The following is a 13,528-nucleotide window of genomic DNA, read 5'->3' as shown; positions in this document are numbered from 1 at the left end:
ATCTTAGAAGACATGCTGTTTCAAGTATTGAAGGAACAAGGGAACGTAAGAGAGTGTAGAAAAAAAGTATTTATTCAAAGAGTAGGTTTGTTTCTTGTTTTAGAATTCTTGTATTTCAATGTATTTTAGGTACCGAAGGTATTAGAAGTCGAAGCATTCTATTGAACTTTGCTAGAATATATTCAGCGGTTATTAGATGAATAGCTTCAAATGTTTAGCTAGATTATTTTGCTTCTACTCTGGTCACAGTTTGGTTCTATTTTTAATTTCAAATTTCTTACTCTTTTGCACAGCTCAACAAGGAATTCATGCCCCCTTAGAGTTATTGTTAACATATCAAAAATTTAGAGAGAGAGAGAGAGGTCTTTTAATATCAAGCACTAAATTCATATTCCATTCAAGTCAAGATGGAGAGGTTAAAGGGAAATTGTTATGCAAGCATAGTTTATTCTGTAGCAATTTTTCTGTGGGCAGCAGGTTTGCTTGAAAGAAGGCTCTTATTCTTTTCCACCTCGTTGTGAATTGCAGAAAATTATGGTTCCTATGCATAATGGCCTTTTTTTTTAGAGGCAAGCTGAGGTTAGGCAGACCCCCACCCACCTTCAACTTACCATTGAAGTTTGGCCTTTCTTGCCACTGACACGCCGTGCTGTTTCTCGAGCATGAAGCCGGTGTGTCCTATGTCCCCCCCATCTAGAGGATAACAATTAAGAGTCATATTGTACATAACTGATAATTGGTTATATTCAATCTATGCCGTTCATCTCACTTGGGATATGTGATTCTGTCCACTGTAATAGCTGTAGGACCCACTAAAAGCATGCTCAAAATCAGCAGTTGCATCTCACACTGGTGGCCGCTGATGGACGGGGTGATGCCAAATCTATGCACGGTGATTTGATAGATCACTTTATCTATTCTGGACAAAGGTGCCTCTGAACTTATTTGCTCTAGTGCTGCACACAAGCCGAGTTTGAGCCGGCTCGGCTCGGCTCGGCTCATTAGAAAATTCTGGTTGTTCAAGTTCTGCTTGAGCTCAATTCGAGCTTGAGCAACACGTTTCCATGATCAGCTGAAGTCGAACTCAAGCTAAGCTTGGCTCAGAGCCGATCATCTTTAGCATAAAAAGGCTCTTGAAATCCGTATGAAAAAAGGTTTGAAATAATTATGGCAGCGGTGGCCGGTGGGATACGACCTTTTGTTAGTCATTCAACTAACAAAACAATATACGGATATGAAAACTACATCCTTATGAACCATGTAAAATGAGCCTACTTGGGCTTATAGAGCTCATCTGAGCTCAATTGCCTGTTCAGGCTCGGCTCATTTATATATACCGAGCCCAAGCCCTGGCTCAAGCTCAGCTCATTTAGTTTCTTAGTTCAAGCTCGGGCCTGAGCTAGCTCGGCTCTTGTACCGCCCTAATTTGCTTCATAGGTGTGCACATATGGTGTGTGTAGAGATGTAAACAGATCGGTTTCCTCTCGAATTTTGAGTACGACATAAGTTGGATACTGCTTAATCGAATTCAAAATCAGATTCAAATTTAGATTGAAAAGGGTACTAACGATCCAATTCTGATTTGACTAGCTTAAAATATTTAATCGGATTTTTTTTTATACATAATAAGATCCGCTTACGGGTCGGGATTCTTCTTGGACTCAACATTCAGATGTAAAACTCCATACTAAATCCGAAACAATCATCAGATGTGCTTTACTTTACTGAATCCAAACTAAAATGGATACAATTGTTTCAAAATGTACAAAGATGCTTGAGATAGAAGATATAGTGATGATGCTGTTGCTACTAATGACATGATCCAAAAATCAAACAATATGTGCAGTGTTTGTCACCTTACTCACCAAAAAAGGAATTAAGTGATACTGCGAAGCCAAGCCACCATTTTTATTAAGAAACAATAGTGTGATTTATTTAAGGTACTGTTGGAAGGCATCACTGAGTACCGCCTCTGACTGCAAGGAAGCCCTGAGTATGTCTACACACTGTAAACAAAACGACCAGCCATATGTTATGCAAACGTGTTTTAAAACACTAATGTTAAACTGTTACAGGTAAGGTTGGTCACAGCAAGTCCTTATTTTACAATTGTCAGAAAAAACTTATGCCTGTATCAGGAATTTCAAAAAAGGAGAAGCACTTTTCTGGAATTTCAGACAAAAGGTAGGCATTAAATGAAAATTTCCTAATATAAATCGAATATCACTATGTGAGGAGAGCAGACAAGGTCATGTTGTATCTAGTCGGTTCCTTAGTTATATTCAATTTCCGATGAACATCCCTCTTGACGCAGATGTGCATGTGGGCCTAGGTCTGGTAAACGAGCCCAACCGAACAGGGCATGTTAATATATATTACACTTAAAAATATATATTTTATATATATTACACTTAATAGTTCATGTTTTATGAATATATTTTTCATTTATCATTCTCTTTTTATATATGTTTTATATATTATTTTTTTGTATATTACACTTAAAATATATATTATAGATAAAAATAATTTTTTTTATATATACGAGCTCTCTCGAGCCAAGCCAAGCTGAACACCCCCTTGTATTCTGGCTCGACTAGTTTAAGCTAAACGAGCTGCTTGTGGCTTGGCTCGCCAGCTATACAAACTGATCACAAACGAGTTGGTGATGCTCCAAGTGACGAGCTGCTCTGTTCGTTTACCAGCGCTACATGGGCCCCACTCTCATGCTTCTTAAGGGAAATGCACTGTTCCCTGTGAGATGAGAATTGAATATGGGATAATGTTTTCTACTCTCGTAAGTTACAACCTTCTAATAAAAACTTTTTTTTTTACTTTTTTATTTTTGCATATCTAACTGTTAAGATGTGATCTACGAGTTTAGTTTAGTTGAAAACTGGCCCTTGATCATGTTTTTCCAACGTTTTATGTCAGATTTTTTAGGGGTTAAAAAATCAATAACCTATAATGTTGAATTTTCCACACTCAAAAAATGGCATTTTTATATAAAAAAATATAATCCAAAGGTCAAGTCTTACTATTTTGACTATGTTAAACACATCCGGGAGTTCAGATTTGGTCAATACAACTTTTGCTCAATTAGGTAGAGCAGATCAAATGATCCGGCATGAGTAGTTTACAAAGTACTCGGGGCACACTAAACACAGAAAATTGCTTACCATGTGCAGAGATTTTCTGCGCAACTGATATGTGTTTACACAGGAAATTGCTGCCTGTGCAAGCCATTTTTTATGTTTTGTGTGACCTGAGCACTTTGTAATGAAACATGCCTTAGGTTTGGTTCGGACTGACTGATCTAGAACCTGACCTGGCTTCGATTTTCGGGTATGGTATCAGGTCTGAACTTGGGTTTAATCGGATTCATCATAAGAGAAACCATACCCAGACCTGATAAGAACTACATGTAGCACCATACCCGGCAAAACAATATTTTTTATCATTTTTACATTAAAAAGTTAGGGGTCTTAATCAAAACTCAGGTGGGCTCAGGTTAGGTATAAAATTTTACAAACTATACCCGCGTCCATGTATTAATCAGACCTTCAGGTATGGGTCTTAATCAGGTCTTATTATTTATCACCATACATACCCAGACCCTATAAGGTTCGGTACAGGTAGGGTTTCAGTAAACCCGACCGGTTGACACCCCTAGTTATTTATGGGTCACATATCGGAGCGGTTACAGGAAGCGGGTATATGCCATGGCCAGCTTGCCACGTGTAACATCTTTTAAATGAAAAAAAAAAGAGAAGAATGCTTTTCTATTTTGCCCTTTCACAGTAAAAAAAATGAGAGAACGTTCTCTCTAGGGATGGCAATGTACCGGGGCGGGGGACAGGGTCTGCACCCCCGCCCCATCTCAAGATTAGAACCTCCATCCCTGCACGGGGATGGATCTTAACCTCCACCCCCGCCTTCATCTCCATTTCATGTCCTTCATCCCCAATTCAAACAGGTATGAGGCGGGGCGGGGGCCTGTTTCCCCGTAGTCTATTGCCATCCTTTAGAAAGACTGGGGGTGGGGTGGGGTGGGGTGGGGAAAAGTATAAGTCCATCCCCACCTCCATCCCCGTTTCATACCTTTCATCCCCGGTCCAAACGGGGCGGGGCGGGCCCGCTTTCCCTCGGTCCACTGCCATCCCTAGTTCTCTCTCTTGGTTGTTGCCTGAATACCGGACAGCAGAGAACCAGTCCGGCGGTTTGAGCTGAATCAACAGACAGAGAAGGTTCTCACATTTTTTTTGCGTTCTAAAAATGGGGAGAATGTCTTGGGTCCAAGAAAGAGGAATGATGGAGAGGTTGCTGCCGGAATACCGGTTCCAGGAAGCTGAATCAACCTAGAGAGCTCGTTGGTTCTCTCTCTTTAGGTTGTTGCCAGAATACCGGCCGGCAGAGAACCAGTCCAGTCGATTGAGCTGAATCAAAAGAGAGAGAAGGTTCTCCCTTTTTTTCATTCTAAAAAAAAGGAAGAATGCCTCAGGTTCAAGGAAGAGGAAAAATGGGGAGGTTGTGGACGGAATACCGGTTTCAAGGAGCTGAATCAACCGAGAGAGAACGCTCTAGTTTCTTTTTTTTTTACTGTGAAGGCAAAATGGGAAAACATTCTCCCCATTTTTCCCATTCTCAAAATTATTACACGGAACCGAGAGAGAGAGAGAGATTCTAGCTCGGCCTTTCCCACACTGATTTCTTTCTCCTCCAATACGCTCGTATCCGTTATGTCCAGCTTCTTGATAAGAGAGAGAGTGGTTATGGGAAACACAAACAGGTCATCTGTAATGCAGTAACAGACGAGATCCTTGACGGTCCTCCCTCCTCCCACCACCCTCGAAGCAGGACGAAGCGTCACTTCGGTGTTCATCAACCCTTGGCACTCATGACAAGCATCCCTGGGGTCGGTCGTTATATGGTTACAGCTATGGAAATAGTAGCCACCATTGCACCTGTAGTACTTGGTTGGGGGCACCGTCGACGGTGCAGGCGAGGGGAGGATGGCGAGCAGCGGTTTCCCCAGCAGAGGATTGATCTCGGGCGCCAGCAGAACGTTCTTCGTCACGGGGTGCTCCATGTATGCGTCGTCGAGGCACTCTAGGCTTCCGTGTAGGTTGGTCAGGCTCCCCGGCATGGCCACCTCCGACAGGAGTTTGATCACTGTCTTGAGAGGGAGTGTGAGCAAACTGAACAGAAAGTCTGCGAATTCCTTGCCTGCTTCTGCGTATAAGACCTTCTTCTCCTTTGTGTTGATGACCAGTTTGATGGAATGCTTTTTCTCAGTAGTGGCCGACATTCCTCTTTGAAACAAAGGCTATTGAAGAAGAAGATGGACGCACGTATTTGTTACTCTACGTGCATGTCTTGGGGTGGAGAGAAGGCAGTTGGGTATTTAGAGAGAGAGAGAGCAAGGTTGTTAAATGCGATGAGGCGAAGCGAGGCGTTGACCATGTTATGAAGCGAGGCGTAAAATAGCACTGGCGGTAAATGGTTTTTTAATATAAATATACATATATGAGTTTGTTATATACATATATGAGTTTGTTTGATGGTTGATTTAGTAAATATAAGGTTTTTGAAGGACTTGAAAAATAAATAGCTCCCAATTTTTTTAAATTATAACCTTGAATTTGTTTCCATCAAAAACGGCCTAAACAAAAAAAAATAAATTTAGTGATGCATATAAATATTTTTTTCTTGGACATATCAAATGCATACATGCAATAGAACTACATCTGGACTACAAGGAATGCTAATCCACATTCTCGTGAGAATGTAGACTAATCCTAACCGTTGGTTGGACAGTTAAAAATCGGATATAGGATGGATCCAATCATATGCCTTATGATGGGATCCTTGTTCTTTGATAAAAAACTTAGACTTGATAAGGATAATCCAGGCTCCAAGGGAGTCTTCTGGCCATGTTGAAATCTCGTTTAGATAATGCTATGCCTTATTTAAGTCGGATTCGGTTATCCCAGAAGATTCAAACCCAATCCAAGCTGTTTACATCCCTTTCTTGTGCTCAATGTTCTCCAAACAGATCGAGTGTTCGGGGCTAAACACTTATAAAGTGTTCGGCCAACACTAGTGTGCCTCGTAGTGGCTGCCACCCTTATTAAAGAAGGGAGCCCCACGCCTGCCCCCCTTGTAAAAATGTATTTGCCCCGAACAACGCCTCCATTGTTCTTGTTCTAAAGGTTTAATTTATTCCATGTTCATGCTACCTTTTACCCAAAGCTGGCAGCAATGTCAAGGGGAGATACCTTACTTGAGGGCCCCCATTTCTATTTTTCTAAATCAGTTTTTATGTAATTAAATCAATGTTGTCAGAATCGGTTTTGGAATCAAAAAGATTTTTTCCAAAAAGAATGATTTGCTCTAAATTCAACAAGATTGGAAACGGTCTATTATAAATAAGCTTTTAAAAAATTTAAAAGCCATAGATATCGATGACGCTGACACATATGGATACTATTTTAATAATATTTTTTAGGCAAGTCCAAGGAAAAAACCCATCACAATATTCAAAGCACTTGCGCTCATCCTCTATGTTTTTTTATTAAAGGCAACCTGGGGTTAGGCAGAACCCGGCAGTTATTAATCAACGTTCCACTGGGGTTTTGAACCTGCAACGTACCACCGCAGGGAGACGTGCACCGACAGCCCCTACCAACCATTAATAGGAAAGTGCTTGTTATGGCTTAAATCTTTTGAAAAGCTATATTTGGAGGCATAAGATTGTAATCTTTATTCTTGATGGTTTTCTTTGAATCACTGATATTTTGAATTCTTCCTGATCCTAGGAGTGCATCAATCCTAGTTCTAGTTTCTGATCCGATGGTATTACACTTGGAGCACATGAGCTTGTAAAACCTAATTTTTTTTTATCATGAGTCTACTAATAACATCTATTTTTTTCTCTCTTTCCTTGGAACTGTCGTTCTCATTTAAGACTCTTTCTCCCAATTCTAAAATCGTGGGCATGGTGGTCTTCCCAAAATATTTTTTCTCACCCTCTTCAATGTTCTTTATTGGGTTTCTAACTTGGGAAATCGGTCAGCCACCACCCTCTTGAAAAACGTCTTTCCTCATTTAAGCCCTCTTAAATGAGAAGTTCTAAGGTCTTTTCAAATTTCAGCAAAAGTAATAAAAATATTTTTGTCAAAATGGCTGGGTGCATGAGGAGATTTGAACTAAGGTTCTCTTCCATAAGGGGTAAAGAACCCCACAATTGCACCAAGATGTGTTTCATTGCAATATCTTGCAACACTAATGTATTTAACCTCGTTATAATTGAATTATCTTCATACATAAAAACTGTTTCATAAACAAAATGTTCAAGCACCCAAGAGCCTAAGTTTTTCTCCCTATGAGTACATCAACTTGACCACTACACCAACTCCTCTTTAGTTGCTCCTTCTTGCAACTAAATTCTTTTGTCTTCTTATGAAAATTCCCCAAGTCCCAATCATGTATGTTTTCATAGTTTTTTTTCCGCGGACGGGGGTTTTGAACCAAGGTTGCGGTTTCACACAATCGTGTGTCCTACCACTACACCACATCACCCCTTGTTTAATTCATTTATCTATGAATTGGTTTTCGACGAATCTCAAAATACGAGTTGAATAAAAATTATATTTTAGATCTTCTGAACTTAGATTTTTGGATCTTGATTGCAATTCAACCATATTTGGATCTATTAAGATCCAATTGGTGTAAGGCCCACAATAGTTCTGAGATAATGTAAAATATGATGTGTCTCAATAGATGAAATTTCTCGTATAGTTACGAGGATTTTTTTTCAAAATATATATACCTTATTGATGTGCGAAGTCCGAATTCACGTAAGAAAGATGTACGCAGTGGCATGAGTACTATTTATGAGGAATCAATTCTCGAGAATCATAAGTCAAATTCATAACATATAAGACTAGTAAATCCCGGAATTTGGGACTCAAACGAGGAAAAACCCTCGTTATTTTATGTGAATTACTGAAAGCGTAGATCAATACAATATGGGTCATAACGAGGGCGATTTTTGCAAGAGATGAAAATTTAAAGATGTGCTTTGAGAATTTAGTTATAATTGAAAATTGAAAATTAGATTTTAATTAGGTTTTGGATTCATCCAAGATCTGAATTCATACATCGTATCCGAATCCAAATATTGGATCCCTTTGATCCAGTTTGGATACAAGATCCATTTGGATCGACTCTGTATCACTTTATCGTATTCATTTCCAAGAATGGTAATATTTATTTATTTTGATAATTATCAAAATTTTGTGGGTTTTACACATTTGATGTACATGCTTGATACTTATTTGATACTTGATAGTTTTTAGATACGGTTAGTGGGATTGAAAATATATTTAATATTTTTTCATGTAAAATTTAGTTAGTTTATTTTATTTGTTTTTTTATTTTTTAGATTTTTTAAGAATTTATTTGATTTTTTAATTTATTCCCGAGATTTTGCTGAAAAAAACTTGAGAAATATTCAAAAAGTTGAAAATCTCCCAAGAAATTCACTGCCGAGAAATTGCCATTTTAAATTTTTGTCACAATGTGCCCGTGTAGCGAGATTTTTGTGTTTATGTTTTATAAAAATTGCTACTAGTGATTTTTTTGTGTTTTGTGTGGCCTGGGTACTTTGTAAAGTACTCTTACCAAGCACTTGAAGGAAACCGAGTTGTTCAAGTCACCAAGAGAGTCAATATCCAAAAGACTATCACCAATGGTGACGTTGGAGTCCATGCAATGTTTAGCTCGTCAATCTCATCAAATAAGGTTGTTTCACAACAACCTCATGCTATCTCAACTGATAACGTTGAGGTTGTTTCACAACATGCAACGTCTATCTCAAATGATAAAACTCAACAACCCCATCGAGATTACAGGAAACGAAAGAGAAAGTAACCTCTTTAACTTTATCCCATTGTTTTATTGTACTCTTCTTTTTTGTCATTTTCCATTGTCTACAAATCTGGACTCTTTCCAGATATACATTGTAACTAAATTATTCCTGATAAATAGAACATCTCTCAACGGACAAGAGAGAAAATCAGAGCTTCAAGTTTGATAGCCTTCCTTTCATGGTATCAAATCATAGTCTCAAATGAGCTCATGGCATCCTCCACCTCCTTCACAGTGAACCAGTGGAACACAATTATCTTTTTTGGAGGTCTCAACTAGAGTCTGTCATGCTTAAATCAAGACCTCCTCAAGTTTGTCGATAGATCTTTGCATCAACCTGATCAATTTACAACCGCTGTAGATGGGAGCAAATATGAAATAAGTGGCTTCACTCTGATCAATTGGCTTTCAGCTATATCAAAGCAATCGTATCAAAACTTGTCTTAGGCCATATCATGAGATCAAGGATAGCACTTGATACATGGCTTGTGGATCTCACTCTGCATTGAGAATCATGATTCTGAGAAAGAATTTTACTTTCATAAAAAAAGAAAATATGGATATGTTGTCATACCTTGACCGCATCAAGTTCCTAGTTGACTCCCTTGTTGCCGCCAATCACCCAATAGAAGATGAAGATCTTGTTAAAATAGCCCTGAACATGCTTCTTCTTGAGTAAGAAAGCTTCGTCACTTTGATCACCATTGGCGCATTAACTCACTCATTTGCAAATCTATGTGATTTTCTCATTAATCAAGAAAAATGAGTTTTAATGCTCTATCTTAAGTCATCCGAGAGACATCTCACATTGTTTTTACCACCTCTAGAGGTCGTGGACATTGGTGTGGCAACTGTAGAAGTCAAGGCAGGGGTCAAGGAAGGAACACAAAACAAAATCAACCTAATACGAATCAAGGTGTGCAAAACCCTCAAAATCAATGAGGTCTAGTTACCTGCCAGTACTGTGGAAAATGTGATCATATTGCCAAAAATTGTTGGAATATCTCCAAAGCTTTTTCTGTCATGTCTCTTTAATAATCCATTGATGACTATTGGTAACCCGATACTTAGGGATGCACATCGAACTGAGTCAATTCAGGCTTGACTCAGTTAAAGCTCAGCTCAGGCTCATCCGCTGTCATGCTTGAACCGGTGTATGAAGCTCGGATGAGCTATCGAGCGAAACTTGAACAAGGGCTCGACAAAGCTCGATTCTTTGCAACCCCAATATATATAATATCTTTGCAAATAATTTCACAAGTGCATTGTTATTGTAATGGGTAGGTCATTAGTATTTCTTCAAAGTGTGTTGGGTTTGAATCCTGTCTTTTGCGCCTTTTTTGTTTAAAAGTTTAGTAGGTATATAATTGTCTTAGTGATAATAGACAGAAGATGTGCTTTGGCTTAATGGTAGGTCACTTGGTTAACGTTACGGAGGTTGGGGGATCAAATCCCTCCTTCACATTTTTTTTAATAGATCTTGTTGAAACTCGATTGGGCTCAAGCTCGAAACCGAGTCAAGTTCAGACAATGGTTTTGAGCTGAGTTCAAACAATGCATTACAAGCTCGGCTCTAAGCTCAAGCCAAGCTTGGACAAAGTCATTTTGTGAACTAAGTCGAGTTCAAACAACCTAGACTTGACTCGAACTCAGCTTGTGTGCATCCCTATCGACATTGATACAACAAATCACCATACCATGGATGATGAACAATTATCCAACAAATCTCAATATCAATGTATGAATCGATAATGGTTGGAAATGGTAAGATGCTTCCCATCTTACATACTGGTAATATCTCACTTTATCAACAAATGGATCTAACTTTGACTTGAAAAACGTTCTTCATGTTTCCAACATAGCCAACAATCTTTTATCTGTGGGCCAATTTACAAAAGATAATGAGTGTGTCTTTGAATTTACACCCTTTGAATTCCTTGTCAAGGATTGACAAACATGCAAGATTCATCTCATGAGCTAAAAAGCCAATGCAGGCCTCTATCGAATTAAGAGAGATGAGAATATGAAGATGATGACTTACGCAGGGAAGAAGGCTTCATTTGATCTTTGGCATCAAAGACTTGGGCACGCCAACAAGAAAATAGTTTCATTTTTAAATTCTAAACATGCAGTTTCTTGTACTAGGAATAAACAAATAAAGGTGTGTTAGAGTTGCTTGATTAAAAAAGCTCACAAGATTCTATTTGAAAGTTTTCTCTCTCACATGTCAACTCTGCTTGAACTCCTCCATGTCGATGTCTAGGGGCCATCTCCAGTGGTCTCTCATGAAAGTTTTTGGTACTATTTTCTCATAGTGGATGACTTCAATTCTCGTGGTTTTTCTTTATGCATATCAAACTTCAAGTTTTTTATTGTTTTAAGATTTGTAAGCAGACACCACAACAAAGTAGTGGATTAGCAATGACCTCATTCTGTCGCTAATCCGTCGCTAACCGGCTTAGTGACGGATTAGCGACGAAGAGGCGACGAATAGATAACGTCGCGAATTTTTCGACGCTAACTGGCGTTGGAAAAATTTTGTCGCCAGTTCCGTCTTTAATTGCGACGGAATAACGAACGACGGATTCCGTCGCAAATCCGCCGGTACTAAACGACGACCTCAGCTTGGCGACGGATGTAAATCCGTCGCTAAATTATATGTATAGCGACAGATATATCTGTTGCAAACTTGAAAAAAAATAAAAAAAATAAAAAAAATAATTGAAAATTAAATATCGAGAATGCTACAATTTATATTTCTTGTAAATAAAAAATAAAGTACACATAAAATTTCATATAAAAGGAATCTACAACAATTAATCCTTTCACTATAAAATTAACAAGTTTAGTTATTTACAATTCAACAATTACAATTTCGAAACAAAAAAAAATAGAACTTCTTCAACACATTAATCTAATCATCACCAAGATTTTGTGCGTCTTCTTGTCCATTGCCTTGATCTGTCCCTTTAGCTCTGTTACGCTGATTATCACTAGCAGCCTACACAAGAAAAGAACAGACAGTATTGATAAACAAAATATATTGAAATAAATTATACATTATATGTGATTCTATCATGTGCTCATATGTGTTCTAAGGCAGTAAAAAAACTTTATATGTGATTCTATCATGCTCATATGTGCTCTAAGGCAAGCAAAAAACTCTATATGTGATTCTATCATGAATGATATGTGTTCTAAGGCAGTAAAAAAACTCTATATGTGATTATATCATGCTCATATGTGTTCTAAGGCAGCTAGAAAAACTCTATATGTGATTCTACCATGCTCATATGCGCTCTAAGGCAAGCAAAAAGTTATATATATGATTCAATCATGCTCATATGTGTTCTAAGGCAGTCAAAAAATTGAATATGTAATTATAGCATGCTCATATGTGTTCTAAGGCAGTCAGAAAACTCTATATGTGATTCTATCATGCTCATATGTGCTCTAAGGCAGGCAAAGCAAAAAACTTTATATGTGATTCTATCATGAATGATATGTGTTCTAAGGCAGTAAAAAAACTATATATGTGATTCTAGCATGCTCATATGTGTTTTAAGACAGTCAAAAAACTGAATGTGTGATTATAGCATGCTCATATGTGTTCTAAGGCAGTTAAAAAACAGAATACGTGATTATAGCATGCTCATATGTGTTCTAAGGTAGTCAAAAAAACTTTATATGCGATTCTATCATGCTCATATGTGCTCTAAGGCAGGCAAAAAACTATATATGTGATTATAGCATGCTCATATGTGCTCTAAGGCAGGCAAAAAACTCTATATGTGATTCTACTATGCTCATATTTGCTTTAAAGCAGGCAAAAAGTTATATATGCGATTCGATCATACTCATATGTGTTCTAAGGCAGCCAAAAAACTGAATATGTGATTATAGCATGCTCATATGTGTTCTAAGATAGTAAAAAAAACTCTATATGTGATTCTACCATGCTCATATGTGCTCTAAGACAGGCAAAAAGTTATATATGTGATTCGATCATGCTCATATGTGTTCTACGACAGTCAAAAAACTGAATATGTGATTATAGCATGCTCATATGTGTTCTAAGGCAGTCAACAAAAACTAAATATGTTAAGACAATCAAAGTTACATGAAATCTAACGACATGCAATATATTGCATAAAACTTTCATACCTGAGAGGGACCTGCAATCGAAGTTCTCCTGTTCAGCAAAAAACTGTTGAACTCAGCTCGAAGAACGTTGACGACGGTTTTATGGAAGCAGTAACGCATTGTGTCCTTAACGATCTGGCGTACATCATCACCGGAAAGAATAGGCTGCTGCTTGGAGCTTATGGTGGCGAAAGAAGTCTGTGAGTCGTAACTGAAAGAAGCAATAACAGGTGAAGTGTCCATATTACTCCCAAACCCGAACACACGACCCTTTTTGGGTTCACCTGCTGCAGTCACCCATGCTGCAGGATCAAATGATGGATGCTGAGTAGCATCATCGCTATATCGCTCTACCATCTGTTGCTTATATGCCTCTTACAAAATAATGTTTAAAGTATGCATTAATAATTAATGATAACATTATGATAACTTGCATATTTCAATGATTATTAATAGA

General features: G+C 38.1%; 1 protein-coding gene across 1 annotated transcript; it reads right to left on the bottom strand.

Moving 5' to 3' along the window:
* Positions 1–4,159: 4,159 nt before the first annotated feature.
* LOC149816497 (uncharacterized) lies at positions 4,160–5,305 on the bottom strand. Its single transcript, XM_089986907.1, has 2 exons — positions 4,785–5,305; positions 4,160–4,223 (listed from the first exon to the last, which is right to left on the bottom strand). The coding sequence occupies exons 1-2, from the start codon at positions 5,303–5,305 to the stop codon at positions 4,160–4,162; spliced, it is 585 nt and encodes a 194-aa protein (XP_089843033.1).
* Between the last annotated feature and the right edge of the window lie 8,223 nt (positions 5,306–13,528).

This window comes from Nuphar pumila, chromosome 14 (genome assembly GCF_984573655.1).
Source record: "Nuphar pumila chromosome 14, dmNupPumi1.hap1.1, whole genome shotgun sequence".
NCBI classification, from domain to species: domain Eukaryota; kingdom Viridiplantae; phylum Streptophyta; class Magnoliopsida; order Nymphaeales; family Nymphaeaceae; genus Nuphar; species Nuphar pumila.
Note: the sequence above shows the minus strand (reverse complement) of the source record. Positions and strands in the feature narration are given on the sequence as shown.

Excerpts from the sequence above, each read along its gene's own strand:
- LOC149816497 (XM_089986907.1), bottom strand. The coding sequence starts at position 5,305 with ATGTCGGCCACTACTGAGAAAAAGCATTCCATCAAACTGGTCATCAAC. Across the intron at positions 4,224-4,784 it reads TACTGCATTACAGATGACCT|CTCAAACCGCCGGACTGGTT; the intron begins GTTTGTGTTTCC and ends CTGTTGATTCAG.